Source organism: Garra rufa, chromosome 1 (assembly GCF_049309525.1).
Source record: "Garra rufa chromosome 1, GarRuf1.0, whole genome shotgun sequence".
NCBI classification, from domain to species: domain Eukaryota; kingdom Metazoa; phylum Chordata; class Actinopteri; order Cypriniformes; family Cyprinidae; genus Garra; species Garra rufa.
Window position 1 is genome coordinate 83,031,746 of NC_133361.1, and position 16,370 is coordinate 83,048,115.

Consider the following 16,370-nt stretch of genomic DNA (forward strand, 5'->3'; position numbering starts at 1 on the left):
TTAATAAGTTGATTTTTACCGTTTTGAAATCCATTCAGCCGTTCTCCTGTTCTGGCGATATCACTTTTAGCATAGCTTAGCATAGATCATTGAATCCTATTAGACCAATAGCATTGCATTCAAAAATGACCAACGAGTTTCGATATTTGTCCTATTTAAAACTTGACTCTTCTGTAGTTATATCGTGTACTAAGATCGGTGGAAATGCAAAGCTTCAATTTTCTAGGCTGATAAGATTAGGAACTACACTTCCATTCCGGCGTAATAGTCAAGGAAGTTTGCTGCCGTAATAAGGCTGTAGCAGGCGCAGTAATACCACGCAGCACATGTGCAAATGCTAAACTAGCTGGGAACTCATTTCTGATAATACTCCGCCTGCTTCGGCCATGTTACAGTAGCAAACTTCCTTGACTATTACGCCGGAATGGAAGTGTAGTTCCTAATCTTATCAGCCAAGAAACTCGCAGCTTTGCATTTCCACCGATCTTAGTACACAATATAACTACAGAAGAGTCAAGTTTTAAATACAACAAATATGGAAACTCGTTGGTCATTTTTGAACGCGATGCTATTGGTCTAATAGGATTCAATGATCTATGCTAAGCTGTGCTAAAAGTGATATCGCCAGAACAGGAAAGCGGCTGAATGGATTTCAAAACGGTAAAAATCAACTTATTAACTCGGGGGGAGTTGGAGAATGAGCCTATTTACGAAAAAAGTGGAGTGTTCCTTTAATCGAACACTCATTTGCAATAAGCCTAAATGTTTTAGCGGTGTAATGTGTTATTACACATTATACACTATACCCCTGGCCATTGTTTATGAAGCATAATAATTTTACAGATTTACTGTAATATTTAGAAAATACGATTGTAATGAAATTGGTGTGATTACAACCTGCATCTAATACTCATTATTATTATTATTGTGTGTAGCTACTACAAATCAAGACCAGTTCCCAAAAAGCCTGTTGTACTTTTTTTAAATCATTAAAAACTGTGAGTTTTGCAACTGTCAAGTGTATCTTACTTTGTTTCAAGTTTGAGTGTTGGAAAGAAAAATTATACTGATGATGGTTTTTATGGTAATCCTGAAAAATATTGCAGAATGTCATTCCGTCTAACAGTATGTCATTCCGGCTAACAATGACACAGGCAATTCATTTAACCCATATTTGTGTGTTAGATTACACAATTCAGTTTTTTGTTGAGTTAATGATAAAACAAGTCTTATTTACTTTATTGGAAAACATTTTTAAACACTTTCCATTTTTTTTTTATTTGGTTCTGAATTTTGAATTAGCAGCAGCCAAAAATGAGCCTGTGCCTATATGAAATCCCAAATTGATTATATTAATTGTGAGTAAAATGTAGTTTTCTGAGCACTAATTGTTTGTTGAGCTCCAAATATGGAGATCAGTACATTTGTATATGCCAACAATGGTAGAAATGTAATTAATTTAAAAATTCATTACGTTACCCAGGAATGACATTTTCATGAGGAAAAAGATCTGATTCATCAAAAAAATGGTTAATTACATTATTGAAATGTGTAAATATCATTGCATTACATACACAACACTGTAATAAGTATAGAAAGTCCTAACATTTAAATTTTTTGTCCGTCCTTATCCGTCATTCACCCATATATCAAATCAACACTTGACTAGTCTACAATGCAATCCACAGATATAAAACAAACATCAATAAAAGTTTATACATTTAAAGTTTATTATCACCATCTCAGAACAAAGGCATTTTGAACAGGGCAGGCAGCTGTGCTGCACAAAACCGGAACATACAAAGTCGCAGTGGTAAAGTAAACGAATAATGAACAAATATATAAAGTAGTGTTGTCAAAAATATCGATAAATATCGATAATGAAATATCTGAACGATACCAATACTAATTTCCCGAAGTATCGATAATAGCCGAGCTGTCACTTTCACTTCTCCACAAAGGTGAGTTGACAAACACCACACGTGACTGCTTTGTTTGATAAAGAACACAGCAGGAGTGCTTTCTGGAAATATTTCGGATATGAAACAAATGAACATGGAAAGTCGAAGTACACAAGCAAGCCAATATGTAATAGTTGCTACAGAGCAGTGCTAACAAAAGGCGCTATCACCACTAATTTCGCAAAGCACCTGAAAGACAGACACCCGGATTTTTTATAAAGAAGAACTGTTCTCATTTTAAAATTACTGAATCATTAAATAATATTGCCTATTATTGTTGCTAATTTGAGTGTTGTCCTGTTTCTTACCGTAGTTCGTTAATGTAATCAGATTGAGGAATCTTAGACGAGTAAATACTTTAACTGCGGTCAAATGTAAATTAACTGCGCTTATTTAAAATAAAAAAATCATTACTTAAATTCTGCGATTTGTCTTAATGTCGATCCAGTGAGCAACTTAACATTGTTTTCGTGTGTGATGCACGCATGTTTGCTTGCGTTGATTGTTGATTAATCCGTTGATGAATCCGGCATTAAAATCTGTTCATCAAATAATGTTAATCTATTAACCAGCATTTATGAACGATGAGCAATGCATTTGTTACAGAATATTTGAATCTTTGATAATGGTAGGTAATAAAAATACAACAGATGTGTAAGCTCTGGTCCAATAAAAAATATTAACAGATATAACTTTGGATTTTAATTAATGTATTAGTAAATTATAGTTTAAAGGTTGTATCAGCGATTTCTAGCCTAAAACATAAAGTGTCGCTTTCAGCTGAACTTTCTTCACGATCCGCTCGCTGCCTGCCCTATAAATTGTCTGTGAAAAAAACGCGTCTCTCTGGTCAGCCTAGGGTCCAAATATCTTTTACCATTAACTTAAACTCTAAGATTATTAAGATAGTTTAGTTAATTTTAAAAGTGTGGGTTAAAAAGAAAAAAAAAGTTTACGACCTACACTACCAGTTGTATTTGAACAGCGAATAAAGTATGAAGCTCTAGCTCAAATGAAGCTAAGAAGCTGAACAGGGCTGTAGCAGTGTACAAATGCATACCTCATTGTCATGTTCTAGACTATATTTATCTTTAAATTAAAAAATACATTTACCTCCTTAATATTGTGGCAGTTTTTTTCTCTGTGGTATCGGAAATAGTATCGAATATCAATATTTTTTCAAGGTATCGTATCGAAGTTAGAAATTCCAGTATCGTGACAACACTAATATAAAGAATAAATAATAATATAGAAAACTTCAAAAACACAACTTTACCACGTGGCTTGAAATCTCTGTGCTGCGCAGAGTATGTGAGCGGAGTGGAGCAGCAACAATTTCCCCCAGCGCTCCTTGCATTTAATAATCGCTCCGCTCCAGCTCCACTCCTCGCTCACTGATATCAGAAACACCGCTCCGCGTCAGTATGTTTTGTATATAATTCAGTATGTTTGAAATGTAACAGTCCTGTTCATAAAATATAATAAAATAAAATAACAGGAGAGTTTCAAACACTAGTGTGCAATATTTGTTCTGACCACAGCTAATAATTGTCAGCATTAAAAGAGTATTGCTGCTTTATCCAGTGCAAAGTTTGTAATGATCCATCTCTAACACGCTAGCTAAACATGTTTAACATATGATTTCCTGCTTAATGTGCAGTTATATTACGGACCATTGGCATGAATTGTCCATGATGGAGCGGTGGTGGAGCGCTCTTGGAGAGTGTGAAAACCATGAGGCTCCGACTTTTAAAGATTCAAAATCACACCGCTCCACTCCGCGCTCCACTCATACTCTGCTATGCGCGAGTTAGGCATCACTGGCGCTTCCGGGGACCGCACGCATTAAATCTCATTAAACTTTTTTTTTTTTTTTTTTCTAAAGCAGGCCCGAAGCCCGATATGCGTGCAAGTTATGACGTGAAAATTGGCCCGAAGCCCGGCCCCGACGGGCTCGGGCTCAAAAGCACGCTGCCTGGGTCTGGGTTATCAGAGAGCCGGGAGCTGAGATATTCAGCCATTTCATTATCCACCGGCTTTGGCACTGAAGCAACGGATGTATCGTCTTTCCAATCTGCGAATCGGTCTGTGCTTTGCTTTTTGTCCGATCCCGCAGTGTTTTTTTTTTAGCCGCCCATTCCCGCACGCAGCAAAGTTCAAACCGCCCGCTCCGGCGAGATTTGCGTTGGGTCCTAATCCCAATGCAGCCCTCTAATGTGTTCCATGATTTGTTGCGGAATTGTTTAATTTGGTTCATTCACAGTTGTTTTCCGGAATCTATGCGTGCTCTACACACAACCCATAAAAACATGTGACATTTGGATGTGAGATCATCAGTGCAACACTGCCTTTATGGCATTTGGTTCTGGCTTTTGTTCACACAGCACTCATACCCGTAATTTTCCGGAATCAGCGCTCACTGTGAAAGGGGGAAACATTAATGATCCTTCTGAAATATCCTGTTGAGTATCACCAAGCCACAGCAAGCTCTGGGCTAGGCTACAGCATACATGACCGTAGTTACTTAAGGTTGGCCTGGCTGTGTGTCACTCAGAAAACAACAGGCCAATCAGAAGAAAGGCTCCTGAATATATATTCTTAAGGACATCAACAACTTAAATAAACCACCAGAAATGTGTACAATATGGGACCTTTAAGACTTAGCCACAACTCCCTGAAATGGCTCGTTCAAACACACCCCCACTTGTCCACATCACCGGGTGAGTAAATGTGCGTAACACCACCCATATAAATATGAAAAGAAAAAAGGCGTAACTTAACCGGCTGTACTAGTTTTGCAGCGCCATGTTGTGGAGACGCAGTCCGTTTCATTGAATAACTATACATTCTTTGTTTGGCCTTTCAAATACAAAAACAACTATAAATCAGTGTTTTAAGTTATATTTACAACACTGTTCTGGAACAGTGAAATGCAAATATTCGAGTGTGTAATGCGCATTTTACGGAGAACTGTTTCCTGAACCTGGGAGAGCACCTCACAATGCCAGATGTTCACAAAGGGTTAAGGCTATAAAGTGGGCCAATCACAATGTTGCATTAACAGTCTGTGTTTATGACTGACGGCCTCTAAGTACATTTTCATATTTAAAGAATTCAGTACTGGAAACACTTCAGGAATGTCGAAGTCGTCATCTGATTCGTTGAATTAGATCGGATGTCCAGGAGACGCGAGTGTTGCGTTTATTTTTCGGTCCGCTGGGAAACAAAGCGCAGACTGATTTACTCTGTGTTTTGCTAAAATGTGCTTATGCAGATGCCATTGTTGTTATACACATTTATGATGCTCACAAACAAATTACTGACTTACTGCTTGTTCTCCCTCTACTTATTTAACTTTCAATGCTGGTTATTTCAGTGACTGACTGTTGCATGCCCATCTGTTGTTGTGGGGGCATTTCCACGCACCGAAACGTGACGCTGAACGAAGCGAACTGTGATTGGTTGTTTGACATGTCTGTCAAACGGCCTTATGGGCGGGCGGGCCTTGGCCAATCAAAGCCAAGTAGGGCTCGCTGCAGCCTGCGGTGGACATCCAACCCCGCCCACATCCATGTGTGACGTCAGACACCACGCCCACGTCAATGCGTCATTGTGTGACTCCCCTCTCCATCGGTAGCCTTAAAGCGGTGCATTTCAAAATACTTCACGAAATTTATCAATGTAAAGTAGCTCTTTCTAAATTCATGGACATTGATAATACCTGCATTTTCTGAAAACACACATGAGGAAGACTTGTGTCATTTTGCAAGGCAAATATTATAATCATAAACAGAAATTTGCTAAATGCATACCAAAATGTAATTTATTTTTATCAGAAATAGAAGTTTTTAAAAAGTCTTTAAAACAAATGAATACATTTGTTGTTACATTTCACAGAGAACTTTTTTTCTGGTTATGCTCCCACAATATAATTTTTGTATATGTAAGGGAAAAGGAAGAAAATTTGAACTATTGTTTAGTTGTTTCTAGGTTTTAATTTAGTTTTTGTTTATTTATTTACTTTTTATTTATAAGTTTTTTTTTCTCTCTGTATGGTATTAGTTTCCCCTCTTAATACATATTGTATTACTGTATACAGATTAAGCTTGTATTTTGTGTATCTGGATTTCTATTTTTTTTTTTTTCTATTTTTGTAATGTCCAATTATTCTTTAATAAAAAAAAAAAAAAAAAAAAGAATCCCGATGTTGCATGTGTAAGAATGGCGGAAGTATGCTGTATCGGGGATGTAAACAAAACAGTTTGCATTAAATAATACAAATTACAACTAATTACATTCGAACAGCCGGTAAAACGCTTGCTTTGGTTGATTAAAGTTAGGAAAATGGTAATTGGTAATAAAACATTTAAACCTTACCCTATTTGTTTGTGTAATGACATAAATTCACGTTTATTATAATCGATTTTGACATAGCTTAGACAAGATCAGATTAGACGGACAATTAAGTTTTGTTATTGTAAAAGTAACACTTAGCATATTTTCATTTTCATCTAATTCTCTAAAGATATGTCCACAAATGTGAACATTAGGGATGTAACGGTATTGTAAATACCGTCATACCGCAATAACAAATTTTTTCGATACTACCGTGGTCGCATGACTCGATTAAACAATAGATCTTCTGAGAAAAGTTTGCTCAGGCGAATGGAGCGAATGGGAGGTAGCGGGAACTACATTTCCCATCAGCCCAGGTGTGGCCATCATCCTTTGCGGTCTGTTGTCACTACAGACTGTAGCAGCAAGGAAAAGAGATGGAAATGGTCGAACCTGCTCCGTCTGAAGTGCGTATGCGTTACGTATTCTTTTCAGCACCCATGTTAACGGATTAGAGCGTTCACATTGCACGCGGTTGATCTCCGGCAGTACGTCCTAGAAGCGGTGCCTTTGCAGCACTGCAGTGATCGTTTCGGCACCGAGTCTATTTTTTGCTGCGCTGTATGCGCTGAATTAATGTTACAGTGCATTGTTCGCTGTAAAAATGAACATGGATTGACACGGAAATGTACCACAAATGCATATAAATGAAGTCTACTGTGTTTCACACTCAACACGTGGCTTTTTGGCTAGGTTTAAAATAAGGAAAGGTGCAGTTTTAAATAAACTAGGCAACATAATAGATGCACTTGTCCAGGTAGAAAAGTTCTTTAAAGGATTGTTTTTAATAAAGATTTAATGCGAAAGAAAGGCATGAGAGCCTACTGCACTGCAAAAATGCTTTTCTTACTTAGAATTTTGTCTTGTTTCCAGCCAAAATATCTAAAAATTCTTAAATCAAGAAGGATTTTCTAGACAAGTAAAAATTATTGTCTTGTTTTCAGTAAAAACAAGTCAAAATTAAGTGAGTTTTTGTTTAAAACATGCTAAATAATCTGCCAATGGGGTAAGAAAAAAAAAATCTTATTTCAAGCAGACAACTAGATTCAGACAGCTCATTCAGCTAAACTGATTTGACTGTTTTTTTACATGCTTTAATAATTTTTTGTTACTAAAATTGAAATATTTAAGTTTCTGTTTCAAAGTTTACAGATAGATGGCTAATTTGTATGCCATTGATATGTTCAGTGTTCATGTAAACTGTTTAATAAACACTTCTGGCACTTTTTTTGAGTCTCTTCATTAGTTTTGTTTTTCCTGTAAATGATTCAATAAATACCGTACCGTGCCATTCATACCGAGGTATTACCGTACCGTGAAGTTTTGATACCGTTACATCCCTAGTGAACATTGCTAATCATATTATCACTATTTTAATATGTGTTAATACTATTTAATATGTTGGATGTGTGACGTGTTTGAACATGGGCGTGGCCTCTGGCGTCACACTTGGATGTGGGCGGGGTTGGATGTCCACCGCAGGCTGCAGCGAGACGCTACTCATCAAAGCTGCCATGAATTCCAGACCTTCAGCCATCAGTCTGAAGGTCTGGCTACGCAACACTACTATGCGCCAAGAAATGGTATCACAACACACACTTAAGTTATTCGGCCAATCACAAAGCACAGATAGCTGGCCAATCAGAGAACACCTCGGTTTCCATCAACAACGTGTTTTGTAAAAATCAAAGTGTTTCAAAAAGGGAGGGCAGAGAAGAGCAACAATAATGTTCAGTATGTGGAAAATAACATGTTTTTTAAACCTCAAACTGCATAAACACATTGCATCACAACAAATACACAAAATAATGCACTTTTTAGCATCATCATAGGATGCTTAAAAGTGCATAAAAAGTCAATCATAAAATTACTACTGTTTTGAATTTAGAAGCGCAGTTACTGAAAAATATTACGTCTATTGCTTGGTAAGACACATTTGACAACGAAGCACTGAACTTGAGTTAGGAGCAGTGTTGGGTGTAACGCGTTACTAAGTAACGCGTTACTGTAATTAAAATACTTTTCCACTGAAAAAGTAGAGTAACTGATTACTGTTCATTTTTAAGTATTTTAATTACAGTTACGTTTAATGTACTTGCGTTACACTGTAAAATAATTAAACTCGCTGAATATCATTATTTAATTTGATTAATTAATCTTCTAAATGTGAAAGTAAACTCTGCCGCTTTAAAATCGTTGAAGTGCAGGTGCACGTGATTTCGCGCAAGTTTGCTGCATACTCCTATGGTATTCTTAAAGGGGATGTTGGACTCGGCTGAAGCGAGTGGCTGTTTTGCGAAATGGAAATATGCCCATTACTTCGGTTTTCTGAAACAAGCAGACAAGAACATTACAGTAATATGTAAGCTATGTCCTGGGGAGAAAAAACTATCGGCCGCTGCGCTGTCAATAGCACGAGTACTCAAGCACCTGACACGGCAGCATAGACGAACACTTCTGTGTGATCCTTCATATTCGACGGATAAAACTGCGGCAACTCCTGCTAAACAGGCAAAACTTGATTTTACTTCGGTAGCGCAGAAAAGTGTCTGAATGAGCAAGGTTACAGTTCACTTTGTGGAAACACATGACATGATTACAAAAATGGTCAAATGTTTTAAATATTAAAATAATGGATAGTATTATAAAAGCTCCTTGAAATTCTAAATAACATTTTAGATTTGTTTAAATAAAGTAAAACATTTATAGAACTCATTGTTTTAAATTAAGTTTCACGTTTACAGGTTGATACATGTCATTTTTAACTTTTCTTAAGTTTCTTAAGAATAATATATATATTTTGTTATTCTGGAATTGTGTTTCTTACCGAAAGAAGGTTACATTTCTTACAAAAAAGTTTATTATTATAGAATGTTTTCATAGAATGTAATATAGATTATTAAAAAAGCTAAAATGCTAAACTATTTAATGTTTGACTCATGTTTTATTTAATTATCTATTATTTAAAGAGTTTAATTTCTATTTTTTGTCCACTCAAGGTTTATAGGGATTTTAAGAAGTATTTAGTTAAATTACTTATTGAGTATTTAAGTTACTTTTTAGACACAGTAATTAGATAAGTATTTTAAATACAACATTGATGAAGTAATTAGTAATTAGTAATTAATTACTTTTTTAAAGTAACTTACCCAACACTGGTTAGGAGACATGCAAAAATTACTTTCATTAACATTAGTGACATGAAAATCTAATTTTCATATAGAAAATGTATATATTCTACTCTTACTATATGTACCATTATCAACTGACCAACAACTTAAGTGATTATAATTGATGTGCGATTCAGTCGCAAAGTGAAGAAAAGTTTGGCGTTTTGAAAAAAGTTTCTTGATGAAGTGTTGTTTTAAAATAGTTATTTTATCATTTCAAAATATAAAGGAAGTCAAAATGAATGACTAATGAGTCAATAAGTGCGCCTCTGCTGCCATCTACTGGTTATTTTACATAAATGTTTTTTATTACAAAAACATTATTTTGATATATATTGTGTTTGGTCCCATTAAAAATATAATTTAAACTGGATTTTAGAGCTATAAAGTGCTGGAAATAGTTGTATGAAATACTTAAAAGTCATTGAAAAGTGCTTGAATTTCTCTCCCAAAATGTTGTACGAACAAATGTTGGACTATTTCTGCCGCACCACTAAGACTACAGTTAACACTACTGTTCCTGCATCAGCCTTGTTTGATCTGTTCATAAAAGAATTGAGTAACACTTTCTTTGAAACACGTATTTATAATGCATTTTAAGAGTATTCTTACTGCATTATATTGAATGCATAATGCATTATAAAAAAAAAACTTATAGTATGTTGTATCATCTCAATAGTATAAATAAGAACTGTTTTAATGTATTATAATATTTACTTATTTGTGGTTATAGCTTTTAAGGCTATGATTAACTCCTCATAGTAATAACGTATTATAAGTCTCAGTCTTAGACAGTTTTTGAGAACTAACTCTGCAACTGCATGTCAGCTAGCAGTAATTATTATTAGTATTATGTAATACTACATAATATGAAATGAAATATATTCAAACACTGTATTTTGAAGGTTCCCCAAAAGACAAACTGATATGTAACTTTGCAAGTATGTGAATCTACTACCTAGCCTCACCTTAATCTAAGTTTACTAATAATCTAAAAAGTGTTAGTTGACATGTAGTTGCAAAGTTGCTCCTAGTCAATAGACTAGGGGGACCATCCAAATAAAATGTAATATAATGTAAAATAAATAAATAAATAAATATATAGGCTAGAGCTGCACGATTAACCGCACGATGTTGTGAGGTGCGTTTAGTCAATGAAGCCGGCACTTTGATTAGTAGTAAATCTCCATCACGTGCGTTCAGCTGGAGCGGCAATTAATACACAGAGACGTAAATCACTGACAAGCTACGCCAAATCGCGTTCAAAATCGCATTCGATTTTGAGCGCGATTTGGCGTAGCTTGTCAGTGATTTACGCCTCTGAACGCTCCAGCTGAACGCAGCTGAACGCACGTGATGGAGATTTACTACTAATCAAAGTACCGACTTCATTGACTAAACGCACCTCACAACATCGTTCGATTAATCGTGCAGCCCTAATATAGGCTATGTATATATATGTAATACGATATATTCCATTTTAATTGTGTCAGTATTATTAAAGCTTTGAAAGCCTGATGTACCACAAACAATCATTAAAGATGAAATGAAGATTAAAAACCTACCTTCTTGTTCCTCATGTTTTATTCTCAAAGGTTCTGGTTCCTGTTTTATTCTCAAAGGTTCTGGTTCCTCCAGTTTTATTCTCAAAGGTTCTGGTTCCTCCAGTTTTATTCTCAAAGGTTCTTGTTCCTCTTGTTTTATTCTCAAAGGTTCTGGTTCCTCCAGTTTTATTCTCAAGGGTTCTGGTTCCTCCAGTTTTATTCTCAAAGGTTCTGGTTCCTCCAGTTTTATTCTCAAAGGTTCTGGTTCCTCCAGTTTTATTCTCAAAGGTTCTGGTTCCTCCAGTTTTATTCTCAAAGGTTCTGGTTCCTCCAGTTTTATTCTCAAAGGTTCTTGTTCCTCCAGTTCTATTCTCAGAGGTTCTGGTTCCTCTTGTTTTATTTTCAAATGTTCTGGTTCCTGTTTTATTCTCCAGGTTTCTAGTTCACTCATGTTCTCCTCACTCTCCACTTTAACAAACATCTTCACAGCAGCAGATCTCAGTTCAGCTCAAACCTCTCCAGATATTCCTGCTCACTTCCAAACCTAGTCACAGCTGTGAGGATGAGAATATTACAGGTATTTAGGCTACTGACCGGATTCAAAAACGGTATTTTTCTATTTACAGAAACTTCATTTCTCACAGACTGAACTAAAACCGAATCACAACAAAACAACAGAGAGCAGTGAAAAAAATCTTCTTCTTCTTAGGTTTAATGGTGTTTATCAAACAGAAGTGTGTGTGTTAGTGCCACCCGCTGGACTGGAGTGTGAAGCGCCAAAAGGAGGGAAAATAATGCGGGGATATTACTGTGCGTGTACAAGGTGCGCTATTTTTTATTTTTATTTTTAAAGCCGATCTGCACAAAAAAATGAAAATTACTTCAAATTAAGACTCATATAATGGTATTTGATCGGCATCAACAGTCTTTGTGAGTGAATATTAAAGGAGAGAAAAAAAGAGAATAATATGCTTTCCTACAATATACAAAAAAGTATTTAACCCACAATGCCCCAACCTCAATCTACAGTTTAACTGAGTCCCTACAGGATGGACAAGTACAAAAACATTTGTTTCTAACTTTAGATTGAACAGAAAAATGTGTCTACCCTTGATTTCCTTTTGCCATCCTCTCTGCCATTCATTTATTAAACTTGATTATGAACTTTTCTGCATCTTGGCAAAAACCATGTCAACAAATTTAACTGTTACTCCTCATCTTCCCTTTTAACAGTGAACAGTTAAGTTTATAAATACAAGATACAAAGTGCATTCATTAAAAAGTATAATTGTGTACTATCAGTGTTATGATTTTAGTGAAGTTACAAGTTTTGAAACCAAAATACGAGCAATATTTAGTTAGACCTGTAGTAAACTCAGAAGAGAAGATCAGGAGACTCTTGATTGAGATGCTACTGTGTGTCACTGCAGTCATCCAGACTGACTAAAGACTCAATCACTGTAGTTTTATTCAGATTTCAGGATCATCATTAGAAGATAAAATATGCAAAGGATGTAAACAGTTACAGGAATTTGCCCAGATTTACAGCGACTCTAATCCAATCAGCAGAACTATAGACTCATTATCACAGAGATCAGGGAAAGTCTCACCTTCAGCCTCTGCATTCATATTTAACTCAGATATTGATCAGAAACAAAGACACCAATTAAAGAAATGAGGCAGAAACATCAACAGCCAATAAAGACAAAAGATGACACTTACTATGATTTCATATTCACACACTCCTAAAGCTAAATATATTAATTTAAAACGAACTGCTCACATCCTTGAATACTGTGTTTAAGCTTGTGGTCTGAGAGCTTTGTCTTCATCTGTAAGAACGGCCTCCTGAAATCTAAATAAACTCCAGTGATTGAGTGCTTTAGTCAGTCTGGATGACCACAGCGACACACAGGACCAGCTCAAACAAGAGTCTCCAGGGGTCCGTTCTTCGTACCTCGCTTACTACATCCAAGATCAAATGACACATCCAAGATCAAATCATCGCGCTAACTATGAGCTCGCTATTCCGGTTCTCCGAACGCACCTGTTGTTGATGATTAGTATAGCTGGATGAAGTTATTTGAGATCACTGGGTGGCTTAAAAGGGGCTACGTATCGATAGTAGAAACATTGATGGGCAACTCTTTGATTGGTCGGCGAACATGACAAAGGAGCTCGCTCAGTATTTTTCTGCAGCAGAGCAAGAACTCTTGATTGAGGGATTTCAGGAGTTTCAGAGTTTATTTAAAACGCAAGGGAACACTGCAAAGGCTGGAAAAGCAAGGAGAGAGGGCTGGCAAAAAGTAGTGAACACATTAAATGCGTTAATGCTGCCCCGGTTACATGTTTTTTCCTTGATATGTTATTTTATTTATTTTTTTATTTTTTTATACACTACCGTTCAAAAGTTTGGGGTCAGTAAGGCTTGTAATAGTCTTTAAAGAAGTCTTTTATACTCATTATTTGATTAAAAATACAAAAAAAAACAGTAATATTGCAAAATGTTTTTACAATATAAAATGTTTTATTATTATTATTATTATTATTATTATTTTAACATACTTTAAAATAGAATTAATTCCTGTGATGATAAGCTGAATTTTTATCAGCTATTACTCCAGTCTTAAGTGTCACATGATCCTTCAGAAATCATTCTAATATGCTGATTTATTATTAGAATTATCAATGTTGGATAATATCAACAGTTGTGCTGCCAAATTTTTTTTGGAACCTGTGATATATATAAAACAATGTAAATTATTTATTATTAACTTTTAATACATTTTTAATTATTAACTTAATACATCCTTGGTGAATACAATTATTAATTTCTAAAAAAAAAAAAAAAAAAAACATTTACTGACCCCAAACTTTTGAACGGTAGTATATATTCACATATATTTATATGCAATTTCTTGCAAGACACTTTTCTTTTCCCACGTGAGTCAGTCCGCGTCAGTCGTGCTCTTTAACCAATCAGATGTGACTTCGCCATTTCAACCAATCATAACCCGCCAGGAGCGCAGCCTAAATCCTGTTTACATGAAATAAACCTGCTCCAGAGCAGGTTTAAGCTTGCGCACCTGTTGCTATGACAGCAAGTCCAGGATGAGCTTCGAAGAACCGAGCGATCCAAGATCATGCCAAATCGTCAACAATCAAATCCAGCTAACTTAGTTAGCGAGGTACGAAGAACGGACCCCTGATCTTCATTTTCCTGCAGGTGTATTAAAGGTATTTTGTTTTCAAAACTTCTAACTTCACTAAAATTATAACACTAATACAACATGACATATTAGATTTTTTTTCTGATGGATGTACTTCTAGTTAAAGTTTCTAATAAACTGTTTATTGTGTCTTTATTAGCCAAACTTTTCAATGTTAACAAAAGAAGATGTTATGTTAAATGTTAAAAAAAGAGGAGTAACAGTTGAATATGTTTTTGCCAATTAACGAAACTGAAAAGGTCATAATCAATGGACTATTTTCCTTTTAAATTTGCCATCACACAACCTTGGTAAACGTTACACAGCAGCATTGACTAGTTTAATGTGAATTTAATGGCAAGGTATATAAACAGAAAGCATAGTCTTATAAATGAACATTAATAAAGAATATTATTAATAGATCTACAATGTTAGTAACTTTAGAAAAGCATCATCACATGAGTACGAAATTCTATTCTATATACAACATTTCTATGATATATTTGTGATTCTAGAGAGCAGTGCACCAATGGGACTTTTATTTTGCTCTGGTGATGTGACGTCATAAAGATGCGCCGAGCTCCTCGTCTGTTTGTGATTCACCTGAAGAAAGGTTTGTGCTTTTAAAGTTTTTAAACCAATGGACATTGTTGCGTTTTTAAAGCGTTTTTACAAGCTATGTAAAATAAATCATCCTTATTAAATATAACGTTGAAATTTTTTATCCAGTGTTACTGAAGACGTTAGCCTTTAGTAACAGCCTTTAGTCTCATTTCGCTCTCTCATGAATCAATCGTGTGATGATAAGAAGTGATGAGAGAAACTGAGAATCCGAATCATTTGAATCAAATCATTTGTGAAATGATTCAGTGATTCGATCCAGCGGCATGCGGACTACAAACGACAACAACAAACACAAACGAATGAATCACAACCGAGAATGATTTCATGAAAGTGTAATATTTTAGATATGAAAAAACAAATAATTTAGTACCAAATATAAATAGCCTAAAATTATAATCGAAATATGAACCTTTGGTGTTATTTGTATATATTTTATAATTTTTATATATAAGTCTATTAACTCTCTGACTGTCTTTCCAGGGCACTGACTACTGAACTAGGAGCTGATTGAGACTCACCCAGAGATTGAGTTTGCATTGATTTTTCTATTATGTATTCTCATCTTAAACAGGACACAGTGTACAAACACACAGAAAAACACCTGGGGCCCGTTTCAGAAAGGAGGTTAAGTGAAAACTCTGAGTATGTTAACCCTGAAATGAGGGAAACTCTGGGTTTTCGGTTTCAGAATGGGAGGTATGTTAAACCTGAGAAAGCAGAGTAAGTCAAGCCCGTTTCTGAAAGAGAGGTAACTTATACTCAGAGTCAATTACCATGGCAACTTACTCTGTGAACCTAACCTGGTCGGGAGCAGGTTTTCTTCGGTAAACCCAGAGTTTCTTTCGGTCTCCTCCCCCTTTTTAAAGCGCAAGTGATGTTTAAATACATCATTCATTCATTTATGCTTCAAAAATGCTTTTCTTAATGAGTGTTTTGGAATGTAAATTTAGTGCATTTTACTTAAAACATGAAAAATAATCTTAATGCAACTGGAAACAAGATTATTTTTCTTACCCAATTGACAGATAATATTCAAAATAAGAAAAATACACTTAAAAGATTAAATAAACACCTTACACTGTACACTGTAAAAAAATATATATATAAAAAATGAAATAAAGTGCAAAAACAATAATTTTACAGAGAGAAGTTTTTACAGAAAAAAGTTATTTTACAGATTTTTCGTTGTTTCAATTATGATATTTAACTTTAATTTTAAATTTTTTGTTTGGCAGACACAGCTTCCAGTCATTTGACCGTTTTTTTACGGGACCTATTTTACAGTATAAAACCTTTATTTTACAAAATTTCCCTTGTTTCAGTTACAATATTTTACTTAACTTTGTGGTTTTTGTTTGGCAGCTGTATCTGCCAGTGGTTTGACTGTTTTTTTACAGTGTAAAACCCTTATTTGACAGATTTTACCTAGATTACTACAATAAAAGCACTAAATGTTCTACAGAGAAA

General features: G+C 35.1%; 1 protein-coding gene across 1 annotated transcript in view; it reads right to left on the bottom strand.

Moving 5' to 3' along the window:
* Positions 1-11,702, bottom strand: part of LOC141339661 (uncharacterized) — a 353,139-nt gene extending 341,437 nt beyond the window's left edge. Inside the window, 1 exon segment of the mRNA XM_073844972.1 lies at positions 11,092-11,702. Within this exon segment, the coding sequence (XP_073701073.1) occupies positions 11,092-11,551 (460 nt within the window). The 5' untranslated portion in view covers positions 11,552-11,702.
* Positions 11,703-16,370: the final 4,668 nt, after the last annotated feature.